The 27,680-nt window shown below is 55.3% G+C and overlaps 1 protein-coding gene across 6 annotated transcripts; it reads right to left on the bottom strand.

Annotated features, from left to right (window-relative positions):
- Positions 1-1,710: 1,710 nt before the first annotated feature.
- Positions 1,711-26,138, bottom strand: BAHD1 (bromo adjacent homology domain containing 1). 6 transcript variants are annotated; one of them, XM_043919722.1, is made up of 7 exons: positions 25,998-26,138; positions 9,142-10,578; positions 6,812-7,191; positions 5,698-5,857; positions 5,222-5,298; positions 4,370-4,470; positions 1,711-3,901 (listed from the first exon to the last, which is right to left on the bottom strand). In XM_043919722.1, the coding sequence occupies exons 1-7, from the start codon at positions 26,011-26,013 to the stop codon at positions 3,712-3,714; spliced, it is 2,361 nt and encodes a 786-aa protein (XP_043775657.1). In that variant the 5' UTR covers positions 26,014-26,138; the 3' UTR covers positions 1,711-3,711. The 6 variants fall into 6 exon arrangements, with proteins under 6 accessions (XP_043775657.1, XP_043775655.1, XP_043775658.1 ...); XM_043919720.1 differs by having other exon boundaries at positions 6,812-7,194; positions 25,998-26,137; XM_043919723.1 differs by having other exon boundaries at positions 4,370-4,461; positions 6,812-7,194; positions 25,998-26,136.
- Between the last annotated feature and the right edge of the window lie 1,542 nt (positions 26,139-27,680).

A 27,680-nucleotide genomic window follows, 5' to 3' on the forward strand; every position in this document is an offset into this window, starting at 1 on the left:
TTTTTACTGATCTGAACTGTATCCACACTTCACTCTTACAAGTGGGCAGCCAGTGAGGCTCTGAAACAGAGTAGTGTCCACAGTTGTTGAGGCAGGTGTCATTAGTGTTTTGTGTTATCTCTAGTTGTCACAGCCACACTGCGCATTCCCACTGAGCAGCTCAAGAAACAAGACAGGCTCAGGGAAGCTGAGACTCTACATGATTGGTCTGATTCTAAAACCTAAATTCCCAATCACAGTCCTTCTGAGATTAATGGAGCACAAATGTGGAGGGAGAAAGCAGCTGACCCCAGAACACACTGTACTGAGGGGGCAATGGCAAAGAAGATGCCAGAGGCTCTGAGTTTAGTGAGTGATGAGAGGAATTCAGAGGATGAGGAGTCCTCAGGAATGGGAAGCCTCGAGGCCTTCAGCTCCTCAGAGCAAACTCCCTACTCCCAGTCTGAATGCTAGAGTGCATCTCTGGATGCACCATTCACTGATTTAGAAGTTTGCCATCAGGGTTCACTCCTCACTAAACTGCTCCTTGTTTCCAAGAGCACTGAAGGTAGATTTCTGGTAGTGGGAATATTTCTACTGAAACCTTTAACAAAAAAAAGAAAAGAAAACAATAAGTACATCTTTTATGGGCTTTCCATGTGGCTCACTGGTAAAGAATCCACCTGCCAATGCAGGAGACGCAGGTTCGACCCCTGAGTTGGGAAGATCCACTGGAGAAGGAAATGGCAACCCACTCCGGTAGCCTTGTCTAGGAAATCCCATGGACAGAGGAACCTGGTGGGCCACAGTCTATGTGATCGCGAAAGTCAGACACGACTAAAGTGACTGAACATCTTTTATACCAGGAGAGGAAAAAACAACTTTGAGAAAGTTTTTGCTAAATGGGTCACATGTGTTCATTTCTCTGAGCAGTTTTCTGTTAGCAGTCACAGTGAGGCAGTCTGAATACAGGAATAGCCACTTACTCTAAAGGAGTCCCTAGACAAAATACTTGTCTCCACACCAGTTTCCTGTCTGTAAAATGATAGGATACGCCCATCTCACGGGACTCTTGTGGGTAGCATACTGAGGTCAGTGCTACAGTACATCCACGGTGGTGTTCGTGTCACCAATAACCTCTATGGAAATGCACCTACCCAGACGTGCTTACAAAATGCAGGAGATGGCTGAGCAGCATTAACTGCCTCCAAGGAACACCCCCTAGCCTTAGAAGTTGTCCCACCTTGGACACAGTCAACACAGGCTTTGGGGCAAGGGATGGATTGACTGAACCAATGGTCCAGGAGGTTTCAGTCCTTGCCTCATGATGTGGCCTTCAATTCCTCACGAGTGACAGTTGCAAGAGGCCAAGGCCAAACAGTTTCTGCTGACCAGTTCTCCAGGGGCATGACCGAAGGTGATGAGGTAGTATCTTCACCATGCAACCACTTGGAGGTGAGTTCCCAGGTCACCAGCCAGGTGAGAACTGGCAACCCATGGACTTCCCTCAGCCCAGGCAGCTGGCTCCAGCTACCACGATGTGAAGAAGTCAACTCCAAGCTGCCATTCCCTGTGTCCTCTCCACGCCCCCTCCTTTCCTCTGCTCTTGGCTTACTGGCCTCAGTGAGCCCCTGCACTGCAATGGTTAAGAAGGAGCCCCCCATATAAAGAGGAGTGAGCCCCTCTGTGTGAGCCCACACACAAAAAGATGACAGGACACGCAGAAAATGGTCCTTTTCTAAATCAATACAATTTCTCAAATTTATTTTTTTCTTAAAGAAGTACTTCTAATCTCTGTCAAAGGGAGGTGAGGAAAGGTCCTCCCTCCCTTGTAAACACTGAAATACAGATCTGAGAAACCAGGGTCGACACACACAAAAAGTGCATTTTACAAAATATCAACTAAAATATATTTTACATGAATTATGCTTCCACTGAAATTCTACCAGCTGCATTTTCAGGTTCGAAAAAATATTTCCACATCTAAGAGATTTCAAAAGCATTTAAGTTCTGGGCAGTGGACCTCGCCTCCCTGGAGGAGGCCTGATCTCCTCCTGTTGGGTGAGGCTGGGCTCCTTAGCAGCCCCGACTCTGCCACCCTCTCTTACTGCCCCACCCTCCTGGACTGATGTCTTTCTTCCTCCAAACAGCTTATTCAGTAAGAGGGGACCCAAGTTTCTTCCCTTGGGGTTTGAGATTGGGCTTCCCATATGTGAATTTACCTCTGAATGGTCCAGGCCTCACCTGAGACCAGTGACTAAAACAGGAGGAGCCTTCTGCTCAGGGACAGGGCAGGGCTGGGGGATTGCTGGGCGTGCCCTCAGGGTTTGCCTCCACCTCCTGCCCAACTGTCCTCACCCCGTGCCACCTCCTCAGCCTGTGGGGTCCATGTCTGCCCCTCTCTAGGGGAGGAGGACCCAGTGCTGCCCTCCTTGGCTCCTGTCCCCAAGGTGGTGCCCTGCAGAATTGCTGAGCATGCGCCCAGCGCCAGGCCCAAGCCACGTACCCTCTCCCCGTCAGGCTCCTCTTTGGTACAAATAGGAAAGAACTAGGCTGCTCCAGCCCCCACAGAGTGCCCCAGGGCCAGGGCCTAGTCCTGGCAAGGACAGCAGGGGGGTGAGCCTCCTAATCTACTCTGGGGAGCAGCATGAGGTGAGAACAGGGCCCCTTGGCAACAGGAACAAACTAAAAATGCAGGTCCTTAGCTCCTAGAGTGAGTGGCTGCAGCTCAGCAGGTCTGTGGACTGATACAGTGTTGATTCTTGCTGGGATGTAAATTAGTGCAATCTACAAAAGACTAGGGAAAGGGGTGTCAGGGGCAAGGGGAGCCACAGCACTCCTTTGGTTTGATTTCAGGTGGGTGTGGCTTGAAGAGTCATGTGTGAAGTTCTGCAAGAGGTTTCCTAGAACCTCCAAGTGTAAGGCAAGAGGAGAAGTCTTCAATAAATCAGGTAGCAATTTTCCTTGCCCCCTGCCCCCACCCCCGCCCAGCTCCCTTCTGCTCTCCCAGACATGACAAAGCCCGCGTTAATCAGTTAACTTCTGGGAAGCCAGACCTGCTGGGTGGCCTTCACCAGGAGGTGGACAGGAAGCTGACTCCCACGAGGGGGCCACACCCATGACTGTGAGGGCTGGTAACTTGTCCCAGCACCAAGGGCTACTGCAAGGGCAAAGGAGGAATGCCAGAGAAAGGCCCCAAGTCCAGGAAGAAAAAGTCAACGCTCTGGGAGCCAGACGCTGGCTCTCCAGGCCTCAAAGGAATGGGCTCGGAGCTGTGCTAGAATCTGGGAGAGCCTGGTCCCAGGCTAATGGGGAGGCAGCGGGTCACAGTGGGTGAGGTAAAGCTGGCTCCCATGCCCCCTTGAAGGGCCCAGGGGAGGATAAAGAAGGGCATGGTTCCTGAAGGACCTTCCCCCAGTCCCTTCAGGGCCCACGCACCTCAGGCTTGGCCCAGCCTCAGGGAAGACTGCCTCTTTAGGAGCCTCTACCCATGGACCCCAGAGAGGCAAACTGGGCCAAGCTGAGGGTTCTGATGCTTTTCTTATACCCTGGCCTCCCCTTCCCTCCCATGGGGCCCAATCCCACAGGGGCCCCTGCCCTCCCCCACAAGAGAACCACAGGCCAGCCACCTCGAGCTCCTGTGGCCCCTTAACCAAGTGCTGTGCTTCAAGCAGTGCCCCCTGCCCTGAGCCCCATTTGCCCGTGGGCAGCCCCAGCATGGGTGTGAGGAGGCTACTGGGGGTTCTTGAGGATGCGGCCATGGCGGAAGTCATAAACATGGCGGCAAAGAAACACCAGCTCAGGGTCTGTGTCTTCGGGCACTGTGCGGTGTGGCGGGGTGGAGTAGTCCGCAGATGGGGGCACCAGTGCGGTCTTTCGGCTGGGGAGCCCCTCGCCCCGGCGCTTGGCCATGGCACAGAATCTGCAGTGACACACCATTCACAGCTGTCTTAGCAGGAAGACCAGTTCCTTCCCCACCCTGCCGAGAGAGCTGGACATCCCCTCCCGCCTCCACAAGGGCAGCTGCTGCCTCCATTCCTGTCCTGGGGCTTATGCCCTCTCAGCCAACCACCAGGCCATCTTCTTGGTCACTGGGGACCCACATCTTCCGAACCTCCCTACCAAACACCTGCCAATTCTCCTTGATTTCCTTCTGACAGCAGTACCGTAACCATCCCCACCCCTGAAACTCTGTCCCAATTCACTCTGCCTCAAAAGGGGAACAATTTTATTTCTTTTCCTATAAAAATCAGATGAAGGAAGCAGACTGGAAAAAAGTTCTAGGAGGTCAGGTCCAATGAGTCAAATCCCCTGGGGATCACAGGCAACCCACGAATAGTCTGGGGAGTCTGAGGGGAGAGGCAAGCCAGAGGCACAGGGCACCACCCACCTGCAGTACTCGGCAAAGGTCAGCACGTAGCACTTCTCTTCAATGCAAGCCACACTATTCTGGTCTTGATGTCGCGATGCAAACACTTCATTCTGCAAAGGCTCAAGGGGAGACAGAAGGAGGTTGGCTACCAGGGTGGGAAGCACCTAACTCCAAGAGCAAGATGGACATGAACTCTGCTGGGACTCCTGACCCGAGATAGATTAACTCCAGCTAGCACCCAGGAAGCCAAGGAGCTTCCCTGGAATTTCAGCCTAACTGTTCTCATCAAACAGCCCAGGGCATTCCTCCTAGGTCCTGTCCTTCTCAGGAGTAGACAGGTGCCTGCTCCAGCCCCTGACTGACATCAGCCTCCTGACCCCAACCCCAGCCCAGAGGAGAAGAGAGGAACTGGTGCACATCCTCCCGGTTAGAGGAAAAAGGTCCCAGCAAGGGAAAAAACAGCAAAAGGGAGTCCAGTCTGGGGGTGGAGCAGCCACACCCAGATGGCATCACCTCTCCGAGTGCAGGGCTTGGGAGACACCCAGGTGTGTCAGGAGAGTCTTTCCTCCCCTCCCTCTCACGCTGTAGACACTAAAGTTGTGCGCTCCCCCTTTCTGTCACCAGAACGTATATACTTGTTCTCATTCTGGCACCCCCTGCCTTGGGGGCCCCCTTCCTGCCCCCCAACCTTTCAGGACAAAAGACCCACTGAAACATAAACTGGGCAGTGTTAGGAAAAGAGGCTACAACTCAGGCCCTTCCCCAGGTTCTCTGGTGTCCAAGGTGACAAGTCCAGGGACCAGACCAGCCAGGCTGCTGCCCCATACCATGTTCTCCATGCCCCTGCCTCCCCGCCGCCAGGCAGCTCACCTCGTGCATGCTGGGACTACGGCCACCCTGTAAGTGCTCTGGTCTGTAATACCACAAGAGGCTCATCATCAGCTCTCCTGAGGGAAACAGAAGCAATCGGGGCTTGAGCTGGCAACTCCAAAATGACTGAGATGGGCAGGCGGGCTGGCCACCTGCCCTGGAGGCTCATCCAACTTCAAAGCCTGGGCCAATCCTGTGAGCTCCGGCCACCCCATCCCCTACCTTAGGCCAAGTCTGGTAACTCAGTGGCTGAGAATGCTGTTAGGCGTGGAGGAAGAAGGAGAAAAAGGCACTGACAGGTGAGGCAGGGTGATGGGTGCCCAGTCCTGATGGCCGGAAAGGTTAATGAGCTGATCCAAGCCAAGCCCAAGGCTGTCTGCAGCCCTGAGCAACAGACAGATGCTGGCTTAGAGGGAGGCAGACTCTGCTAAGAACGCAGGACACTAGTGCCCAACTGAACTCTAGGCAGGGGGTACCTGATTCGGGGTTCTCCCAGAGGGCAGAGATCTTGGCCACATAAGGTGTGGACGTCTTTCGAGGGCCTGACTTGAGCAGGACAGTGTCCCGGACTCGGATAGTCTCTCCATGCCGCTCCACTGCCTGGTAGCTCTTTCGAATGGCTGGTTCCGGTTCATCCTGAGCAACAAACCAGTGACACAAACAAGGCTTGTGGGGCCACTCTCAGCATGGGGAGAGAGTGACGTTGCTTCCCTCTGTGTCCTCAGAGCCGTCAAACCACTGAGGACGGTAGACTACGAAAGCGGTGAGCACTCTGCCCCCCGCTCCCTGAGCCTGGCTTTCGGGGCAGAGTAGGAGAAAGGACGATAATGAGAGCAGAGCTGAGAGAGTGACTCGAAACTTCTGGGGCTGTGTCTGAATGCCTCACCCCTGACAGCTGGCTTTCGCGCTCCAAGCCCCCAGCAATGGGCGGTCCTCAAGTTTCCTAATGGACAGTCTGAGTTTGACTCTTAAACCACCACGGTAAGTGGTGAAGCCTTGGGTAAATTACTTAATCTACTGCTAAGCCTGTCTTCTCATCTGTGAAATGAGGGTAGTTACAGGACCACAGGGTGCGGCGTACCTCACAGGGCAGTGGCGGGGATGAAAGCAGATAATGCATGCAAAAACTTCACTCAGTTCTGGCCCCTCAGAAATGCTCAATACATTTTAGCCGACATTCTTCTCATCATCTCAGACATTCCTGTGTCACTAATTTCCTATGCCTATCCCCATTTCCCCTGTACATACTTATCCAAAAAGTCTCCAGGGAAGTCCTCTACTTTACAATCCAGGATGAGAGGTGAAGGCTCATCAGAAGGCCTCTCTGAGAGTCAGTGATGGAGATGGCAGCCACCAGCTGTGACTGACTGTGTGTTCCCGACTCCCCAGGGCACAGGGCACCGGATCAGGAGGGGCTGGGGGAGCAGGCTGGGCCAGCGTGATCACTTCCCCAGGGTAAAACTGAGCTGGAATCCCTTGTCACCTCTCAGAGTGGCCAGAGACAGGGGTGCCTGGGACCCAGCTTGCTGCAGATCCTGTGTCCCTGCCACCACCCTCCCTTCTCCCCACTGGCTGGGAGCTGGCGCTCACCAAGACATAGACGGCCTTCTCGCAGGCAGCCCCGACGGGCACCCAGCCATTAGTGCGGCGGCGGCGGCGGCGGCGGGGGCGTGGGCGCTGGACACGAGGCTGCTTGGGGTGGCTGGGCCTGCGGGCAGCCTTGCTCCGCGCGGTGTGCCTACAGCTGGAGCCCGTGCGCAGACCTGACTTGGAGCCACTGGGAGGCTTGGCGCTCTGAGGGCACGCGCGGGCTACTGTCTGGGGCTCCGAGGTGGGTGTCTGAAGATGGGGGACGGGCTCTGCTGCAGGTGGCACGCTGGGCACAGGGCACCCCAGGAGGGGGTGGGCAGGTGAGGCAGGGTGGCCGGCTGCCGGGAGAGGAAATTCCAGCTGGCCCAGGGATCTGCAGCCTTCTGGGAAAATGAGAGAGGGAATCAAGGCAGGTAAGGACAAGCAATGAATCCCCAGCACCTCTGCTTGCAGAGCCTGAAAGTGAAAGTTGCTCAGTTGTGTCTGACTCTGCGACCCCATGGACTATACAGTCCGTGGAATTCTCCAGGCTAGAATACTGAAGTGGAGAGCCTTTCCCTTCTCCAGTGGATCTTCCCAACCCAGGGATTGAACCCAGGTCTCCCGCATTGCAGGCGTATTCTTTACCAACTGAATAATCAGGGAAGCCTGCTGCCATCTTAATTCTAAGTGTGAACCCAAAGGCCAATGCGGTGGCAAGTGGGGTCAGAGGCCCTTAAGGTAGATGATCAGTGACTTCCAGGGGTTTTCCTTGACCTTGGAGACTGGCCCATAGACATCTCCATCTCCTCTTCTAGCCTGAAAGAGTGGAATGGGAACAGCATCTCTGGCTCTGACTTAATATTCCTTTTCTAAAGGCCTCCCCAGTGCTTGGGAGCAGGGAATCTGAAGCTAGATGAGGATGTGAGTCCCTGATCTGCCACTCGCTAGCTGTGTGACCTCAGGCAAGTCACTTTACCTCTCAGTGCCTTGCCACAGAAGCAGTAGTTTCGAGTATCATGTAGTGTGTCCTAGGTATTTTTCTGTCAACTCATCTCATCCTTACAACAAGCCCATGAGGTGGGTACCACTACTCTCCTTTTACAATTAAGGAAACTGAGACAGAGCGGTTATTGGTTTGTCACATGATCAATCATGTGGTTGGGAAGAACATTTCAGTCTGGCCTGAGTCTGTGCTCAATTAACATGCCATATGGCCTCCCATATATAAAGCACCAAGAGCAAGCACCTGGCACATGGTGCTTACTGGTGTCCCAGGGCAAAGGGCTAAGGGTCTTGGGTCCCACAGGTTAGGTGACTAAACTTAGGGAGTGGTACAGAAGAGAAATAAAAGCCTAAGAAGCAGCCTGTTCTCATTTCTTCAGAGCTCCTACTCACGCCAGAACCTGAAACAACCAGTCTGGCCAGAGTCAAGCGGTCTATTAAGTTGTTTTATAGACCCCTTCGAGAAGGGCTGTGGAGGAGAAGGCAGAAAGCCCTGAGAAGGCATGGCCCCTCACTTCACCAGCAGCACGGCAGATGTGCTGGCCAGCATGGCTCTGGTCATGTCATTTCCACCCGGAAGGGAGCCTGGAGAGGCATGTGTGGACACTCCTGCCAGTCTGGGGGCAGAGAGATCACTTAGGGCTGTCTCATCAGCTATAGCATGAGACTCTCAGGTGTCTGATCTTGCCGAGAAGGTACACACCAAAGCCACAGGCCCCAACAGCAACATGTCTGTTCTCCGGGTGTGCCCACCTGGTCCACACCTAGCAAGGCGATGCTAAGTCTGAGCATTACTTCTCTTTCAAGGCCTCTAATGCCAGGATGAGACTATCCTAATACAGCTGGCCCCACCTACCAGGCCTGGTATCCACCATCCCTCCCATGGATAATGCACTTGGTTGGGAAGCAGATGGTCTGGGTTCCTGGGAAGTAAGGAATTCTAGTTTTCCTCAAGGTAGGCAAAAGGGACATGGGAACAACCTGGCAAAAGTGCTAATTTCAACATCTAACTTGCTACTCAAAGTCTAAGAATGGGTATCCCAGTGGGGAGGCAGGAGAGACTGTCCTTGCCCTTTCTACCACCACAGTGCTGCCAACTGCCAAGTCAAGAAACCTCTATAGACAGCGGGGACACAGCAGGGCTGCTGAGAACTAAACATGGGCCTCTTTCCTGGGAATTTCCTAGGCCCATCACACAAAATCAGGGAAATCTGCCCTTCTCAAAACCCCTTGCTTTCTCATGCAGTTCTAGATGCCAAGGCACCCCACCCCAGTCCACAGCCCACCCTCCTGGGACACCACATCTCAGAGATGCCCTGGTATACCCCACCTCTAGGTAGGCGTACCTGCTGCAAAAGGCATTTTGTAGGGGCAGCCGCCACAGGCAGTGCCGATGTGGGTAAGAGACGTGGACAACATTTCACAGATGCTGTAGCCATTTGCTCCAGTATCCTCGTCGGAGCAATAGCGAGAACCCCACGGAGGGTGCTGGAAAGGGGTGCCTGCAGGCACTGAGCTTGGAGCCAAGAGAAGCCCCTCGTTAGGTGCAGCCACTGGGGACAGCTTGCCCTCGGGGAGCATGGGGCAGGAAGAGTAACCCCCACACTGCAGCCCGTCTTGGCTGCAGTACAGATAGAAGTTGCCCAATGCGGTGAGCTCAGGCCGACCATACAGGCCGTTGTAGTCAGCAGGGTTGCCAGGCATCGGGAGTGGGGAGAGTTGTGGTGTGGGGAACGAGGGCTGGTGCAGTTCCTGCTTGGGGGCAGGTGACTCCTCGCCTGGGCGCCCAGGCTCCGGCTTCAGGGCTGCCTGGCCCCCCATCAGCAGGGGCAGGTGTGGGCGCAGCCCCAAGGGGCTCTCCAGAGCCTTGCTCAGGGGCTGGTAAGGTGGCAGGCTGACGGGCCCACGAGGAGGGGCGGATGGCCAAGGCTCCTCAGGGCATCCTTGCCAACCTGGGCCTGCAGCCTCCCCAGAGCCAGCCCCCTGTCGGGCCTTGGGATAGTTCTTGCCGTTGACCTTGGCCCACTTAGGCCTCAGGCCCTTGGGTGCTGGTGGCTCCACAGAGTGCCCATCTGCTTCAGGGTGGGCACGAGGTGGCCGCAGGGGGAGCTCCCGCTCCTGGCTCAGCTTCAGGAAAGCAGCTGCATTCAGGCTGGCCAGTCTCTTGGGAGTCGGATCACCATCTCTGCGGGCCCCTTCATCCGGTGCCAGCTCTGGAGACAGGTCCCGACTTCCTTCTCCGAGGTTCCCAAGCCGGGGTCGCTTCTTAGAGGAGGCCCAGCCTCCAGCGGCCCGGTCACGGTCCCGGCTACGGTGGGGGTCTCCTCCTCGGCTGCGGCGGGTGCCCACCAGGCTGCCGGTCTCCTCCCGCTCCAGCAGCAGGTTATTGAGGGCCTCGGCGTTGAGGGAGGCCAGGCGCCGCTTGCGGGGCTGTGAGAGGCCAGTGTCCTCGCTGGATGGGGCCGGGCTAGGGGGCTTGGGCAGGTCGGGGGGCAGCTCATCGGCCTCATCTGCGCTCCGTGGACCAGCCACACTCTCCAGGCGGGTCAGCAGCACTTTGCAGGTCTTGGGCTTCCCAGGAACTAACGGGCGCTTCCGCAGCGGGTAGTTCTTGCGGCGCCCTGTAAGGTGCTCTGGGCTCTCAGGAGGACCTGGCTCCACGCCCTCTGCCCGCTGTTCCACATTGCTGCCTTCCATTTGCAGGGGCTCCTGGCGGCCTGTGGGGCCCGAACTCAGCATGGGAAGAGACTTCCTCCGAGTGTGTGTCATGGAGTATCTCCAACCTGCAGGACAGAAGCAGGCAATGAGAGAAGCCTGCCCTGGTCTGCGTTCTCCCCCACTGAAGCCCTTCCAGCACCCGCTGCAATAACTCTGGCCTACCCTCACTGTATTTCCAGCCTGGATTTTCTTAGGACCCCTCTCCCAGAGTGCAAAAGTCTAGTGGGGTCAGGCCACCAGCAGCTGTGCATGGACTGGCTACCCCACTCTCCTCTGAACCAAGCACCTGGGGAGCCTACGGGCGTGATTCAAATCCAGAGTCAGAAGACAGAAAAGGCTGGGGACAAAATTTGCAGCTGTTTCCACCTGTTTTTCTCCCACTGGATATTCATCACAGGACAGGAAGAGATTCTGAGGACACTGAGCCAGGATAGGGGCTTGGGTGGTGAGAGTTCATCTAGTCCCTCAAAGACATGATCAACCCCTCCCCCTTCTCAAGGCCTCTGAGATTGGCCAAGGAGGATAAGGAGATGGACAGTGAGAAGCTGAGATGAGGAACCTGCCTGCTGGGCTGTGGAGAAGGCCAAGTACAGTCTATGAGGACACCTGCCTGGCAAGTACAGTGGATGGCCATAACCTGGGTATTGCTGCAAAGCCCCCTGAAGGGTGAAGGCCTGGCTGTGAGGAGCCTGGGAGGGGAGGTATCAGCCAGCCCCTGGAGCCAGCCCCACCTTACTTCAGATTCCAAACAGCCCAGTACCTGGGGGAGGGATGGCAGTAAGGCTGGGGCCAGCATTCCCAGGTAGGAGACTCACGGACCACACTCTAGACCTGTGGTACAGCCCTAGAAGTCCACCAGCCACCAAGAGCTGGGAAAAGAAAGTATCAAAGGGAAGAATTGACTCAGGGGACAAAGCCGCTCAGCCATGTTAGTCCAGCCCTTTTTATCAGGACTCCCTCCAGGTAGGCAAGATGTCAGAAAGGGGCAGGATGGAGGAGAGAATCATAGGAAACCTAAAGCCCCAGGACAATGCCCATGACCAGGCATCACCCCCTAAATGTGCACGGCAGACACCCCCACCTCCAACATACCTGGGGCCCCCTGAGTCTCCTCCTAAATGAAAAAGGCCAAAGTAGGCTGTGTGCAGGAAGCTGGCATGGCATAGGCAATGAAGAACTGAGGGGCGGGGTGGGGGGCTGCATCCCCAGCCCTTCCCCGGGTGGTGGTCTGTTCAATCTCTACCTATACTCCAACAAAGCAAGGTGATGCCAAGTAAGGTGTCAGACTGGGCTCTGCCCTCGCCAGCATTCTGCGACCCCCCACCGGCTTTTCAGCTTAATTTCCCTACTGCTATTGTTATTCACTCTCACTCCACCAGAGGAGCTGGGAGCAGTCCCTGCGGGGCCAGGATTTAACCCTGAAAGTCCCAAGCCTGAGGGCTCCCAGGGAGTCCAGAGCCCTTTCAGTAGCTCCCGTGGCCTTGGGCCAGTGTCTGGGATCACTGGATCTCTTCTCTCCAGAGATAAGCCAGACTAGCTGAGAAACAGTGCTTTGAAAACCAGGCTGAGGGCAGCGTGGGTTTCCCTCACCCCTGAGAAAGAACTTGGAAAACTGGAAAAGGGAGGCAGCATGCCAGGCATTGCTCTGGCCACGTGCGGGGACCTGCATACCCAGAGACCAAGCCCCAGGCAGGACACAGAGTCACAGAAGGCAAATCCATTCATTCCTGAAGCACAGACTGCAGTGCCCCTGAAAAATTCCAGGCATCTGCTAGGCTCCCTAAGACTCTTGCTTCTCATCAGGGGGACCACCCATCCCTGATTGCTCAGCACGCTTATTAGCAATGCCTCATTTCACCTTCAAAAGCATCCCAGGTGCTTACAACCCCAGGCCCTTCCCTCACTGGCAGGGCACCCCTGTGCTGGAGGTGAAGGAGCAAGAACAAGGAGAAGGACATCTGTATTTCCTGGGGAAGTCTGCACCCAGGCCTCCTCCACTCCCAAAAGGCCTGGAGAACAGTGAACAGACCACACAGCTGAGCAGGGGCCAAAGCCCCTCAACAGGCCCCAAGTTACCACAGCAATCAGCCTGGGAATGGCTGGTGGCCAAGGCTGAGGTCACCTGGCCTTTAAGGACATGGACACCAAGTGCAGAATAAGGAGGGGTAGATGGGAAAGGGAAAGCAAACAGAGGGAGGTGTTTTCAAGTCTGGTCAATGGAGAACTCTTAGCAGACTGAGGAAGGACTTGGTCTGTTCTCCACCCCTAGTTGGCTGGTAGACCGGCCACATGCATGGCCCAGGATTCTGGGATACTTGGTCCCACTCAGTCTTTCCCTCTCAACATGAAAGATTAGGAGGGGAGCCTTCCACTTTCTGGAGCTGTCCCCAGAACCTGAGAACTTGTTTCCTGCAGAGGATTTCACTCTTGCATCTCCCTCTCAGCCCTCCAGTCCCTCAGGGACACTCACTGTCCCTGAGGCTAATGCTCCAGGGAAGCCTCTAAATCACAGGGCGCAAGTCACATTTCCAAATCAAGCATAAAGGCCTCCTGCGAGCCTCTCCTGAATCTGTCGAATCTCGTCACCCGCAGAACTCCCAGCTCTCATGTGGTGCCTAAGGCAGCCATGGCACTCCCCCACACCCCCCAGGAGAGGCTGGGGTCTCTGCTGCCTACCGCACTCACTCCAGGCTGAAGACAGTGAGTCATGCTTTGAAGCCACATGGACTTGTGAGAACTTCGGCAGCAGCTTTTCCCTGGGGTGGGGCTGGGTGGAGGGGGCGCCCAGCCTGCCAGGGCCCCTCTAACCTGCGGGGGGTCGGGGGGGAGCTCAATGGGGGAAGATCCCATTGAACCAGGAAAGCTTCGTTTCCCTTTTAGCCCTGCCAAGCCCCCTGCCGTCTGTCTCTCCCACTTACAGACTAGCTCAACGAGGAACTTCCTACCACTGCCAACACACCACCAGGGTGCCTAGGTTCTCGGACTACCTTCCTCTTCTTTGGGAAGCCCTGTCCTCCAGGGACAGGTAGTCTGGGCTCCCTTGGGAGAATGTTCCTAGGAGAGACTCCCCAGGGCATATTACAGCTTGCTGAGACCATGTCAAGCAAGCTCTCACTGAAGAAAACCAGTCTGACAGCTGCCATGAAGCACGATGGCTAGCTGGTGGTGCTCAGAGCCAAAGACCCATTGAATCACAAGGGAATCCAAAATCACAATTCTGCCTGGCTGGGTGAAGTCATCTCCACAGAAATAGAAAAGGGTGAGTTTGCCCTCAAACTGTAGCAGCACCTTATACCCAGCCCCACCACCCACTAGGCCAGGTGGAGCACACCCCAAGGTACTGTGTGCAAGAGCAGGTCAAAGGCCTGGAGGAGATGGGCCATGGGCACCTGAGGGGCACGGAGGAGGAGGGTGGGGGCCTGAATGAGCAGACTCAGTCCGGCTCACTCCTGCAAGCAGAGGCTGCACTGGGGTGGAAAGTGGCCCTCAGCCCTGCCAGTGGGTCTCCCTAAATTACCCGGCTCTAGACCACACCCCCACCTCACCCTTAGGGGTTCAGGACCCATGCCCCACCGCCACCCTGATGCTCTTCCTGAAACTTCTCTTACCACTGCACTTTAAATTCTGGCTTTTCAGTTTGGTTTATTCTTAATGGGACTGAGTACCTGGCGGGGGGTGGGGGGTGGGGGGTGGTCTTAGTTAGGCAAGAGCTGACCAGGTGGCCTCTTGGGTGAGGGTCAAGAAAGGCCCTGCCCCAAGCCACCTCCCTACAATTACACCTAAAGCCACGCAGCTGGAACCGAGCTAAGCACTGCCCACCTCTCCAATCTCTTTTGGAATAATCCCCACCTCTCAAAGGAATAATACTTTTTCATGGACACTCAGTTTCTTGAAGCTTCTATCAGAGAAGAAAAGCAGCAAGAGCACAAAGGCAAGCTACTGTTCTTTTAAACTCAGTTGCTGTTACTTCATGGAAAAACAGAGAGGTGAAGCTGCTGAAATTCTTGTGATAAAGCCAGATAAAGATGCGGCTGGTATCTCTTGAAGCCCCCAGAGCTGGTACAATGTAAAAGCCAAAGCTCTAAGTCAGGCAGACCTGGATTTAAATGCCAAGTCTGCCCATCATGAATAACTTACTTAACTTTGTTGAACTTCAGATTCCTCATCCCAAAGAGACACATCAGAAGAAACCTTACTTAAGAGTGGTGGTGAGAATGATACTAGTCACCATGCAGGAGCCAAGCAGAGTAGGAACCGGGCAGGCCAACATCCCGGGGATCCCCCACTTTCGGATCCACAGACAGGGGAGGGCAGCCCAGCTGTGGCCCTCAAATCCCCACACTAGGAGTCCAGAGCCAGCGGGGGTGGTGAGAAATCTGGAAACGCAACCTGCACCTGAACCCCGCCCTGCAACTGTCCCACTGAAGACACCCGAGAGCCCACCCCAGGGAACAGGGCAATGCCACTGCTTTCCCAGGAGGGACCCAGTGTGAGGCGAACTGTGAGGGGCTCAGTTCACAACGCAGCGAGAGGGCAGGGGCAGACACTATCCCACAGACCCTGAACAGCTCCAGGCCTCCAAGAAACAAGACAGGCGAGATCTTCAGATGCTGAAGACCGGGGGGATGGGGTCAGAGAGCATGCACTGCCTGCTGCCATCATCTGCCGGTGGCTTCAGCACAGGCACCCAGAGAGAGCAAGCCAGAAGTCTTGGCTCTGGCAGCTCAGAGTTCAAGCCCCAGGGTTCCGCCCCTGAAGAGAGAAGGCCTCCCTGGTGCCCACATTCAGCCTCACTTGCTGTGGGTACTCGATTCACTCTGCAGTCAGGCTGGGCTCCTACAAACACCTTGGTAGGAAGCACCACGGCCGACCAAAGGGAACTGGCCTGACCCGTCTGGATGCGGCGGTTTTACAGGCCGCCCCGGGGCCTGGTGGCCATCTGAGGAGCGGGGTTCACCTGCCCCGGAGGCAGCAAGCCTATCTCTGGTCTGTCAGACCACCTGCTCCTCACACTTCACGCTGGGGACTCCTAACAGCCCAGAGAGGTGGTACAGGGAAGGTCTACCCCTACCCGAAACAAGGTCCAGTGTGGCAACCAGCCTAGTCCCACAGCCCCAGCGTTGGCTACTCCTGTCCACTCTGACCCTCCCTGCAGGAGCGCCCAGACACAGAGGTGTCCAGAACCTCCACGAACTTCTGGCTCTGGACACAAAGTCAGATGTCATGCATGTGTGTGCTAAGTTCCTTCAGTCGTATCCGACTGGTAAAGAACCCGCCTGTCAATGCAGGATACATAAGAGATGATGGTTCAATCCATGGGTTGGAAAGATATCCCTGGAAGAGAGCATGGCAACCCATTCCAGTGTTCTTGCCTGGAGAATCCCATGGGCAGAGAAGCCTGGCAGGCTACAGTCCATAGGGTTGCAGAGGAGTCAGACATGACTGAGCGACTTAGCATGCACACACAGGAATACAGTAACAGTAGAATAGGTGGAATCTCCTCTTTCTCACTGGAAACAGTCAGTTCCTAGTCTTACGGCAAGGCCACCCTCCTGCAGGGAGAGGGCTGAGAGTAAGGCAGACAAGACCTACCCCTTGGATCTAGAGCTGGGGTAGTGGGCAGCTATACACACAGCCCCCTGAGCTGGGACAGTGGGCAGAGAGCACTGTATTTTAGTCATGTCACAGTGCTCTGCTGTAAGAAACTCAAATCTGACAAATTAGAAGGTAATCACATGCAATACAAAACTAGTCTTTAGAGGCTTTCTTTTAAAGGCACATGTCCTTGCCAAAGGCCTTGCCTTCCCCTGGTTTCTTTCAGGTGCCCTGCTCCAGTGTGCACCAGGCAGACCTCTCAGGGCAGGTGTCGGTCTAGCTAAGCCAGAGCGCCCGCCACTCACCCCCAGGCACATGGCACCTCTTGTGACCTTTGTTCATTCGGCCAACATTTGCTGGCCCCCTGCCACAACTCAGCGAGGTGAGACCCACACAGGGCTGGAAGCCACTTTATGCTGCCACTAATCCCAAGTGGGCTTGATCAACGAACAGCTTGAACTTCTCGAACCTTGGCTTCCTTATCAACACAGCAGAGTTGTGAGCATCCGGTTAAATAAGAATGGTATACAGCAGGCGATCAACACAAGCTCATTCTTGCCCCCCACATGTCAAGTTATCAGGCTAAGAGCTGAAGAAAAATGCAGAACAGACTGAGAAACTGGAGCTTGAGCTGGTAGGAAGACAGAGGACAAGAGTGTGTGAGAGGGCAGTGGCAGAGTGCTCAGAGCCTGGTGGAGAGAGCTCAGCTCCAAGGCAGCTTCCCAGAGGGCACACCTGAGCTGGGACTTCCGGCTTCTTCCTGAGGGTCTACTTCATGCCAGGTGTACCAAGCCCAATGGGAAATGGGTAGCACTCTGGAAAATTTGCTTCACAAACATTTCAAAGGACAGGAGACAAAGGCAACTTTCCCCAGACTGCCCACCGCTGGCTCCATACAGGATTATTCCTGGCTGAGGGACAGTGGGGCTCTGGGCTAAGTCTCCCGCAGACTCTCCCCCCTCAGACTCCACAGTGCCCAGGCCAGAAGCAAATCTCCCCCTGGGGCAGGACCTATTTGTTCCTGGCAGTGAAAGTGCGGAAGACATACAGCAGGAACAGGGCCACGGAGCCTCAAGGCTCAGGAACAGGCCCACCAGGAGGAAACCTCAAGGACTGATGCCCTGTCCTCCAAAAAACACAACAGCTCACCAGCCTGCTCCAGGCACTTGCCCAGGAATGGCAAAGGATATGTGGCTGGTTCAACCACCAGGACACTCCAGGAACCAATAACTTAGATGTCTAAGATGGCTTGCCAAGACCAGAGGTGCTATCTCGTGTCTTGAATGAAGAAACTGGCCAGCCAGGCCAACATGGGAGCTTTGCCCTCAGCGTTCCCAGCGAAGTGCTAACCTCCTGAATGAAACAGCTTTGGGGAACAAGACCCAAGACCAGGCCTTCCCAACCTTCCGCCAGCATGAACAGAACCACAGGCAGCCCCTACTAGAGTTACAGGCACCTAACCTGAACATCTCACTAATTAACTAAGTGTTTAGTGCCACTCCCATTATGCAAGCTCTGCCGGGACAGGTGGGGTCTGCCTTCCTTACAAGTAAATCTCATCCACAGGGCTTATTAAGAGCTTGTTGAACAAATGAAGATCTGGCTGCCCACCTGCTCCCCTTCATATAACATTTCTACCCTAGACTGATGGCACCACTTGGAGCCTAGGACAAGAAACTCTGACCTCAAAGCTCTCCCTCATCCCCAGGAGTCCACCATGCCTCTTCAGTGTAATCCACAGTTCAATGGGCTACTGTAGGAATTCTCTCATGTTACACAGCACAACCTTCTTCCACTACCATCCTTCTCTCTCCCAACCTGCCAGCTATCTCGGGGGAATATTTCTTTCATTCCACATCTTACAGTCACCATCACTCTCAATCATCCTTGCCACTCCCCACGCCCTGGGGGCTGTTATCATCTCATCCTAACAAGGAGAAAACAGAGGCAGAGAGGTAAGAGAACTTGCCCGCACTCCCGCACCATTGAGGGCGGAGGCAGGGCAGCTGGTGTCAGTCCCCAAGTCCACGCCCTGAACCGCAACACAGGATGGCTGCTGAGTCACAGGCCAGCAAGCCTGCATGTGCAATTTTGCTTTTCTGAGCTGTTTTAATTATTGGCATTAACACATTATTAGTTTTTCTTGATTTTTCACTACAAAGGAATTGAAGATGTACTACGATTAAAAGGCATTTATGTACTGGCTAGGGAACATATACATCATTTTACAGACTGTTTCTACAGAAGAGTCTGCTCAAAGTTCCCAATATGTTCTTAGATGCACTTCTAAAACAAACCCATTTTGTATCCTTGAAAGGGGTAGGGGCTGCAAAGACAGGTTTTCTTGATTTTACAGTAAATCGAGGAAAAGACTCTAGAGTCCCCCCACACATCTAACCATGTCTCTTGAATCAGATGAAATCTCCAGCACAAACTGCAATGAAGACTGAAATCTGGTCATCACACTCCAATCAGCCATCTTAATATTCAAAGACATATTACCTGACCTCTTGGCTACTTCTTTGGGCTGAATAAATTCAAGTCTTTCCAATTCTCCCTGATCATCTCTTACAGTCATTTCATCTATTTTACAATTTTTTCTACACTCTGTCCAAACTGTGTGAACCCCTCAAGGCACAGAACAGCTCCGCCCCCAATACTGAGATAGGCTTGCCAAACCTGACTCCATCTTCCATTCTGACATACACATCACAATATCCTGGCATCAAGCAGCACCCTAATACCTTTCCTGTGATATCTACAAAGACCCTCTAAAAACTGATAATTCAACTCTAGGGCATTCCCTGGCAGTCCAGCAGTTAGGACGTGATGCTTTCACTGCCGGCCTGGGATTCAAATCCTGGATGGAGGACTAAGATCCTCCAAGTCACATGGCATGGCCAATAATAATAACAATACACCTCTAAACCATCTGACCAGATGAAAACGTGATTAACAAACTGAATTTCCTCCAGACACTTTTAGACACGCAGCTGCAATTGGAGAAGGGCTTAAGTGTGGGCCACCCCTCTCCTCTTCAGGCAGGAGCTGCATCTAAGGAGGGTGAAGGCCTAAACAGGCACTGAAGATAGGGAAATAAGGGTGGTCAGCACCACTCAGGTGAGACCTGGGGGTCACCAGAGGCAGCAACACACCAAAAAATGTAGACCCTGAGTTTCTGCCTGGCTTGATCCTGTTAACTAGGACAAGTTACTTGTCATTTTTTTGTCCAGGTAACTTGGTTATTATGGTGCCTCAGAAATAAGTTCCTGTTTCAAACCTCAGGGAGGCAGAGAGAAAAAGCCATTCTTTTACTGCTGATGCTTGTAGAGGATCTCAAGGGTAGTGTTATTTTTATTATTATTATTTGGTGGGAGGCTGAGTCAGGTTAATAACCACCCAACTTTGCAGGTGTTTCTCACTGGGAAAAATGGAATCTGGATGAAAATCCTTGCCAGGACATGACACAAAGTCCTGGACATGACTTTGCCCTGAGGCCTGCTCACCAAACCCACAATCCTCAGACCCTCAGCTTCTAAACCAAGTTGCCTAGGGCAGGACAGCAATCCCTCCCTTGAAACCCCAGGGCCAGGCTAGTGCTCAGCCACTCTGCAAAGACAGCTCAGTGGAGTGAAGGGCACTGGTCTGGCCCTGAGCAGGCAGCCTGCAGCACCCCCGACTGCTGCTGCTCTTCCTCCCTTCTCCCTATTAGCTGGTTTACTGCTCATTAGCGGCAGAACCAGGAGGTGGGCAGGGGAAACATAAAGGAGCTGAAATTCAAACCAGTCTATTTTACTCCAGTTAGGTGCCTCCCATAAAACCGGGCAGGATTTCATCACCCAGGACCTCCCTGTCCCTTGTTCCTTGGAGGTCGAAGCAGCCTGAAGGGGAAGCACTGCAGAATCTCAGGACCCCAGGCCCGGGGAGCCTATGCTTCTAATCACTACAGGTTTTTGACTCCATCTTCTCAGGGTGAGCTGGCCCATCAAGGCTGGGGACCCGCAGAGCAGAGCACTGGGGCTGCCCTCCGTGTCCAAGCGCACTCTTCTTGTCCCTCCAAAGTCCCCAGCACAATGGCAAGTTCACAAAGGAAGTGAGTCCTGCCAGACTATGCTAGCAAATTCCCATAAATGCTTGGGCCAGGGTAGTACTGCTTATGTAAAATGCTTCCCCATTGAGAGATGCTGCTTTATTTACATTCCTCACAACCCATTCATAAAACAGAGGCCCTTTAATGTTGGGGCTGTTCGTATAATGCTCCATAAACCCAGCAGCTTCAACTGGCAGCCTTAGTTCGACACAGGCTGCCTCTCAACTTTTTCCCCTTAAAATTTTTTTTTTCCTCTTTAATGACTCACCTTGCGACAGGGCGCTCAGGCCAGATGTTGCCGGAGCAAGGCCAAGAGGAGTAAGAACAGATAAAAATGAAAACACACAAGTCCTCCTGAGTGCTGGGACAGAGAGGTGGGGAGGAATGAAAATAAATAAATCGAAAATCCCCATAGAACACCAATGTGAACTACTCATGTTGAAGGCTGAATCCCTTCCAGGTTTACTGAACTTCCTTTAAGGATGTCAAAATGCTGCTGAACTTAAGCCTCTACAAACCAGAGATGGTGTGGAGGAATTGTTTTTTTTAACCCCAAAGGAAAAGAGAGAAGAAGGCTCTTTCTCGTTTTAAATTTGCATTGTGGATGAATAAAAAGGCAGAATATTTCTCTGCTTCTTCATAAAAGTGTTCCATGGGCTGCTGGATCTAAGAGGGGCAAGATTTGCTCAGAGTGAAGAAACTCAGACGAACCTCAGAAAAGAGGAAGGGCTGTGTTTTAGGACACATAGAGCAAACAGCCTTAGCAGCTGAGAGAAGAGGCCAGGAGATTCATTTGGAGGTAGCCTGTCTCCTGCTACTGTAGAAGCAAGGAGAGAACTAGTACGGATTTTTTTTTTTTTAATTGACGGGGGAGCGGTCTGCATTGCCATGGCAACTGTGAGGGGTGGCTTTCCCGCTTAGAAGGGAAATGCTGGTCCATTAATCATCAAACTGGGGCACAAAAGGGAGGTTTGGGGGAAAGGGGGTGGATGCAGAATTTATTTTTTCCACTGTTTAGACTCACATCAGTCACCAGTCCTTTCTCCCATCTCCCCATGGTCCAGGGTTGGTAGTAAACAAAAATGGAAGTTCCGAGAGAGCTGGGATCATAAGCTGTCCTTTCTGATGGGTCCAGTGTGGGGCTGATCATGCCTCCCATGTCTGCGATGCCCCTATAAACATCTCCTCCAACACCAGTCCCCAAAGCCCCATTCACAGGCCGGACCAGGAATCTTTCTCTTCTGCTCTCAGAATGGTGTTTTCTCCCCTATTTACACCCAGGATTGAGAAGAGATAAAACATATGGATTCATTTAGCATGGACAACAAGGAAAATTGCATAAGAGCAGCAAAGCCGGGTGGGGAGAATGGCCTGGTGAGGTAGGAGGAAAACAGGATTACAGCCCTTTTCCAATTCATGTCTATATGGTGTCATGTGAGCAGTCCACAGGACAGGCTCTTCACGAGCTGGAAAATCAGAAGCAATCATTTGCTCCCCATGCTAAAGCACCCCAAACATGCCCTATGCATGTGCCTTAGGCAAAAAAGGTCGGAAACCACCAAGGACTCCATACTATCTGGAGTTCTGGGGAAACAGAAGGGAAGGTTTCCCCTCTGCTCCCACTCAACTAAGCAGTCAACTGCTTTTATTCATTCAATAAAAACGATGTGCACAGCACTGTATCACAAATCCTGGAATACTCACACACACACACAGGTTTAATACTCATACTGTCCTTATCCTTAAGAAACTTCCAACAGACAAAAGCACTCAAGAGGACGCCATGTTATAAAACCCAGGGTCACAATCTCACGGGCAAGCAACGCTGGCCTGGAGTGGTCTGAAATGAAGAATGAGTAGGGTTCAAGGCAAGAGAAGGAGGCGGCAAGGGACTCTTAACTGGGGACAACTGGGGGAATCAAGAGGAGCAAAGATGCAGGGTGATAAACCTGCTCAGCACATCATGGCTAGGGGAAAGCCTTAAGGGACACTGTCCAGGATGAGACTGCAGGAAACGGGGAGTCACTGTAAGTTTGTGGGTAGGGGAGTGACATAGGGGAAGGAGTGCTTTATGAATGACCTAGCAGCTGTGCACAGAAATGGATCAGAAGGGCCAGTGCAAACAGGAGGGAAAGGAAGGCCATGACAACAACATAGGCCTGACATGGGAACAGCAGGGCAACAGAAAGGAAGAAAGACAGGGAGATAGAAAGGAGAGAAACTCTTCACTGGCTAAACTCTACACAGCAAACCCTTAACTACTCGATCTGACTTGCAGGAGTCTCCTGCCAGGTGAGAGCCAAAGAGGGAACCATTGTTTTGGCCATTCTCCTTTCTGTTCTGGTGGCCAGACCAGGTCACCCCCTTCTGATGCCCCCAAAAGAAATCACATGCACGCTGGGTAGCCCCGAAGAAGACACAAAGACCTTGAGATGCTTCATCATCCTCTGGATCGTAAGACATACAATTAAATTGTCTCAGAAAAAAACTTTAAGTCTCCTGTATGAGGTAATACCTCCCTTTCTTTCCCACAAGCCTCAACTCCACCCAGGCTGGGGTCTAGACCCTCCTGGGGAGAGGGACAGAGGGTGGCCATGAATTAACTCCATGCTCAGACTAAGCAGGGGTGACAGGCTGCTTTCCCAAAGAGGGATTACACTCAACCACAGCTGGGAGCAGCTCATCATCAAAACCTTCCCGGGGTGGGACCCGGATTTTTAACAAAAGTCTACACTCTAAACACCCTGAGTCTGTTTTTGTGGTCCCAACTCTTCCACTAAGCATGGGATCACAGGAGAGAGCACAGGAGCTCTGAGTAGGTTTTTACAACTGGAAAAACGGCACCCAGCTTGGTCACTGGTGGGGTCAGAGGGGCTGACGGCTTAAGCCACTGGTTCCTAAATGTCCTCTAGTTGGTCAAGGGCAGTGGTGTTCCTCCAGAACACACAGTCTCTCTGGGGATCTTTTCTCTCTTTTTCAGAAGGCACGGGCGTGGAAAGGGTGGGAGGAAAGTCTGGGGATAGGAAACCTTTTTAACTTAATCATTAAATTCCTGCCTCTCCTCAGCTTCTCCTTTCTCTCTGAGTACCTTTTTTAGCTAAAGAAAAGTGCTGAAGACGGTTGTCCAGGAGCACTTCTGGGAGGTATCTCCTAGTCCCCAGTCCAACTGGTCTTCTGCCCTCTTAAGACTAGTGACAACAGGAGACTGGGAGATGTCCCAGGTGGGATTAGCCTTTTGGGCAGACTTTTCTCGCTGAAACACCTCATTCCTGGCAGGCTCTAGAGCTCCTCACCGAACTGTCTCTTGGGCAAGTCCAGCAACCGGGTCGCCACTGGCCAAGCCCACTGCGTGCACACCCCCACCTCTGCCCCACTGGCTCGACCCCACTCTTTCCAGAACAGCAAGTCGATCCGAGACTGGAGTCGTGAGCCAGTGCCGCAGCTCCTCCCGGCGGTCGCCCCGGCCCCCGCAATCCCCGGGGCAGAGTCCGGCCCGGTCGCCCGCCCCTCGGGGTGGGTGGCTCGGACCCGCTCCCCTCCCCGACGCCACCACCTGCGCCCGCTCCGGCGCCGCCTTTGTCCGGCGCTTCGCCGCCAAGCGGGCCCCTCGGGCCCGACCTGACCCGGCCCCCGGCCCCGGAGAAGAGGCGGCGAGGCGGGTAGGGCAGGGCCAGGCCCGGCCGCGAACACTGGGTCCCGCTGTCACTTGGAGGCGGTCTGACAACTTCGATCCCCCCGCCCCACCTCGGACTCGGCCGCCGCTTCGCACGGTCCTCACCGGGCCTCCCGCGGCCCACACTCGCTCCTCGAACCGGTTCCTTTCCTTCTTCGGCGCCTCCCTTCCTCCCAGTCCGATCAGGTCGAGTCTATACTATCCCCCGCCCCGGCGTGGCCCCCATCCCCTGCCCCCCATCCAGCAATAACCGGTCAGCTCCCAGCGCGGGAGGGCGCCCCCCACCCTGTGCGGGAGATCCCGCGGCGCCGCCCCCGGCCGCGGCCCCTCGCCTCGGGGACCGCGATGGGGGGAGGGGGCATGGGGGGGCGGGGGCCTCGCCGCCCGCGCACTCGGAGGCGAGCCGGCTCTGCCGAGGCCAAGAAACGACCGGCGTCCTCCCGCCCTCCGCGGCCCGGGACGCCCGCGCCGCCGCCACCCGGCCAAGCTGCCACCCGGCGGCCGCCACCCACCCCGCCCCCGGCCTGCGAAGCGGGCGGCCCCCGGGGGCTGTCACCTCGAGGCGCTCCGCGCTCCCCGATGGCGGGACCGTGGCGCCGGACCCGGGGGAGAGAGGCGGCGCGAGCGAGCGGGCGGCCGCACCTGCTTCGCGTCGTCCGTCCGTCCGTCCCTTCCCGGGTTGGCGGGGGCGGCGGCGCGGCGCGGCGCGCTCGGTGGGGCGCGCTGACGGGCGACCGGTCCTCTCCCCTTCACTCGTCTGCCTCCCTCGTTCACTCCCGCCCGCCCGCTCGCCCCTTCCCCCCACCTCGACCGAGGCCCCTAGCTCACCGGGACGGTGGCGCGGACGGCGCGGCTCTAGGCGCCCGCAGGCCCCGGCCGGGCTGGAATCCGGCGGCTGGAACCCCCCGGGGGCGCTCAATTCCCGGGCTCCACGCTGCTGCGTCAGCGCCTCCTCCTGGGGGCCGGGGCCGGGCGGGCGGAGCGGGGGCCGCAGCCGGGCGGGGCCGTCGGGGGGGCGGGCGCGCCTGGCCGGGGCGGGCGGACGGCGGGGGCCGGACGGGCGGGGCAGGCAGCCGGACGGGCGGGCGGCGGGGGCCGGGCTCCGGGATCCGCTACGCCGCTCGCGGTTCCCCCACAAACTCCCCGAGAGCTGAGCCTCCGCCGCCCTCCTTCCTGCTTCCTCGTCCCCAACCAATCAGCAGCGCGCCCCTCTGCCAGCTCCGCCAATCAGCCGCCCCGCCCTGCGCTGGCCCCGCCAGCCAATCCGGCCCTCGGCTCCCCCTCCCGGTCTCCAACCAATCAGAACCGTGGGTCGGTCGTCCCAACGCAGGGGGCAGCACGAGGCGGCCGGGGGAGGCGGTGCGGGGAGTGGTGGGGCCTGGGGGGAGGGGTACGGTGCCAAGGGTGGTGGAGGAAGGTGGTTTTCTTTGCCGGCTTCTTGGATTTTCTCATCTCCGGAACATGAGCCAGTATCCCATGGTGACCCGACCCTGGAGCCCCAGTCCCCTAGCTGATACCCCCCACCCCGAAATCTAATCTCACCCCCGCCCTGGCCGTCACCTCTCTACATCCCTCGTCCCCCTTCTCCTCTCCAACACCCTCTGGAGAAAACTGCGGGCCGAGGACCACCCCCACGCTCGCCAGCGGCTGCTGCCCCCAGGGCAAAGCTTCGGGAAGACCAGCTGAAAATCAAGCGAGGACAACCCCCCTTTCCTGCAGAAAGGGCCCCAGACTCCAACGAAAGGGCCCCGACTGCTGAGAAGCCCCTCCCGCCCTTGCCTCATCTTTCCGACTTCCCTGCCTGCCACGTCTCCTTTCCTTTCAAGCAAGGTCGGTCCTGGCTTGGTAACCCCTCACCCGCATCTCTTTTTCCTCTTTCTCCCCTTCACCTACCACCCCCCACTCCTAATTCACCCTCAGAAGCAGAGTGTGGAACCCTCATCCATTTGCAGCCGACAGCAGAGCCTGGTCTGTGAGTCCTTGACACCCACACACCCTCTTCCACCACCGCGGGGAACATCGGAGCTCTCCGGGGGAGGGAGGTGGGGGCGGGCAGCCTGACAGCCCAGGCTGGACTCCCTCCCTCGCGTCCCCAAGCGAGGATGGGACCAAGTGTGGACACTTACCTGGCTTCCCCTTCATCACCGAATGCTGTGGCTCCGTCTCACACCCACAGACGTGCCTTTCCAAGCCCGAGCACGCTCCGCGGGGTCAGCGGGGTGGGTGGGCACAGCAGGCTGAGGTCACACGGAGGTGTGGGAGTCCCTGGGAGGTGCGGGAAGGGGCTGTGTCTTGGGCACCTTGTAGTGCCAGAGCCAGCAAAGGGCTTCACTTCAGCAAGCACTGGATGCGCACATAGTAGGTTCTTGAGAAATGCCGAGTCCACCCTAGAACAAAGCCTCATTCCCAATTCAGGCGGGGGAGGGGAGCTTTGGGAGGTGAAAGGAGGCGCAGCAAAAAGGGTAGTATCGAGTCACCAGAGGCTGGGAGTAGCCCAGGGAGAGACTGGGTGGAGGAACACCTCTGACAGAGAGAAGGACCCCAGTGCTGGGGCTCCTAGGCAAGAGGAGAAACCCAGCCTTGGCGTGTTTCTCCTCCTGCACCACACATTATGCCTAGCTTTCCTAGACCTTGAGACTCAGCTCTCTATGAAGATCAGGGCGGCCAGCCCCTATGGCTGGGAAATAGAACTCTAAAGACGGTTCGTCGTCTGCCTGTAGAGCTGTCAATGGGGCCCAGACTGTCTTTGCTGTGTTGGGGGACAAGTTTAAAGGAGAAGGCCACTGAACAAGGTGTGAATGGAAGCTGAAAGCTAAGACAGTAGCACAACCTCTTCTCAAAGGGCCAGGTCCTTCTCAGACAACCATCCCCTACTTCTCCTACCTCACACCCTTATGGAAAGCAATGTCTCTAAACCTATAAAAGTAGAACATCACTAAGGGATTTTCCCCCTCTCTGAGCCTCCCAGGACAAAGATTCCTAGCGGTACCCCCATTACCATCAGGCCAGCCCTACCCCCACATCACAAAATACATCCTCCCCCTTTCACAGTCTGTCCCTTAGGATGACACCCCCCCATCCCTCATCAGAGCCCGATGGTAGAGGGTAACAGCAGAAGTGACCGCTGGAGCTAAGCCACGCCATTCTAGCAGCCTAGAGCCAAGGCAGAAGAGGGGAAGGGACCCCCGTCAGCAATTCAGCCTATGGTGACCTTGGCTTCATGCCCACTAATGGGCAGAGATCGAGGCCAAGAGGTTCAGAAAAATGTACCTAGTCACAGGGAAGGAGACCCAAGTGGCACGAAGCCTGAGCTCGGCCTAAGAAGTAGTTGCAGGGTGAAGATGGAGGACTGGACTTTCCCCCAGCATCTAGGAGTGAAGATCTAATGGCCCTGGGCTGGGGGAGTGGGGAAAGAGTTGTCTTTATTTGGGGCCCTGGTAGGAGGAATAAAAGGGACCACTGATTGGAGAGGAGGCAGAGTGGTCATGAGAGCCCATTCCAGCCTACCCAGCCTGCCCAGCCTGCCCAGCAGCTGGAGGAATTCTACTCTCAGAGCCTCCCCCATGTGGGTGGCTGTCTCCTTTGCCCCAGGAGGCTCTGAATGAGCTATGGTTTGGAGACAGGCTGGCAAAAGGCACTTGATGTTCTTCCTATGCCAGTCCCCCAATCTATCTCTGTTCCGCATCCCCTTTGTCAGCGCTGGTCAACAAGCCAGCCAAAAGGCCAGGGGCTGCACACCATGCCTGTTCCTCAAGGGAACTTTTGGTCTTCCTTCTCCTTCACCCCCACTTCCAGGGACCTCTTCACCT

Source organism: Cervus elaphus, chromosome 12, assembly GCF_910594005.1.
Source record: "Cervus elaphus chromosome 12, mCerEla1.1, whole genome shotgun sequence".
Lineage (NCBI taxonomy): Eukaryota > Metazoa > Chordata > Mammalia > Artiodactyla > Cervidae > Cervus > Cervus elaphus.

Coding starts and splice junctions, on each gene's coding strand:
- BAHD1 (XM_043919720.1), bottom strand. Junction 7,195..9,141: donor CAAAATGCCTTTTGCAGCAG/GTACGCCTACCT, acceptor TCATTTTCCCAG/AAGGCTGCAGATCCCTGGGC. Junction 5,299..5,697: donor CTGGGAGAACCCCGAATCAG/GTACCCCCTGCC, acceptor TGTTTCCCTCAG/GAGAGCTGATGATGAGCCTC.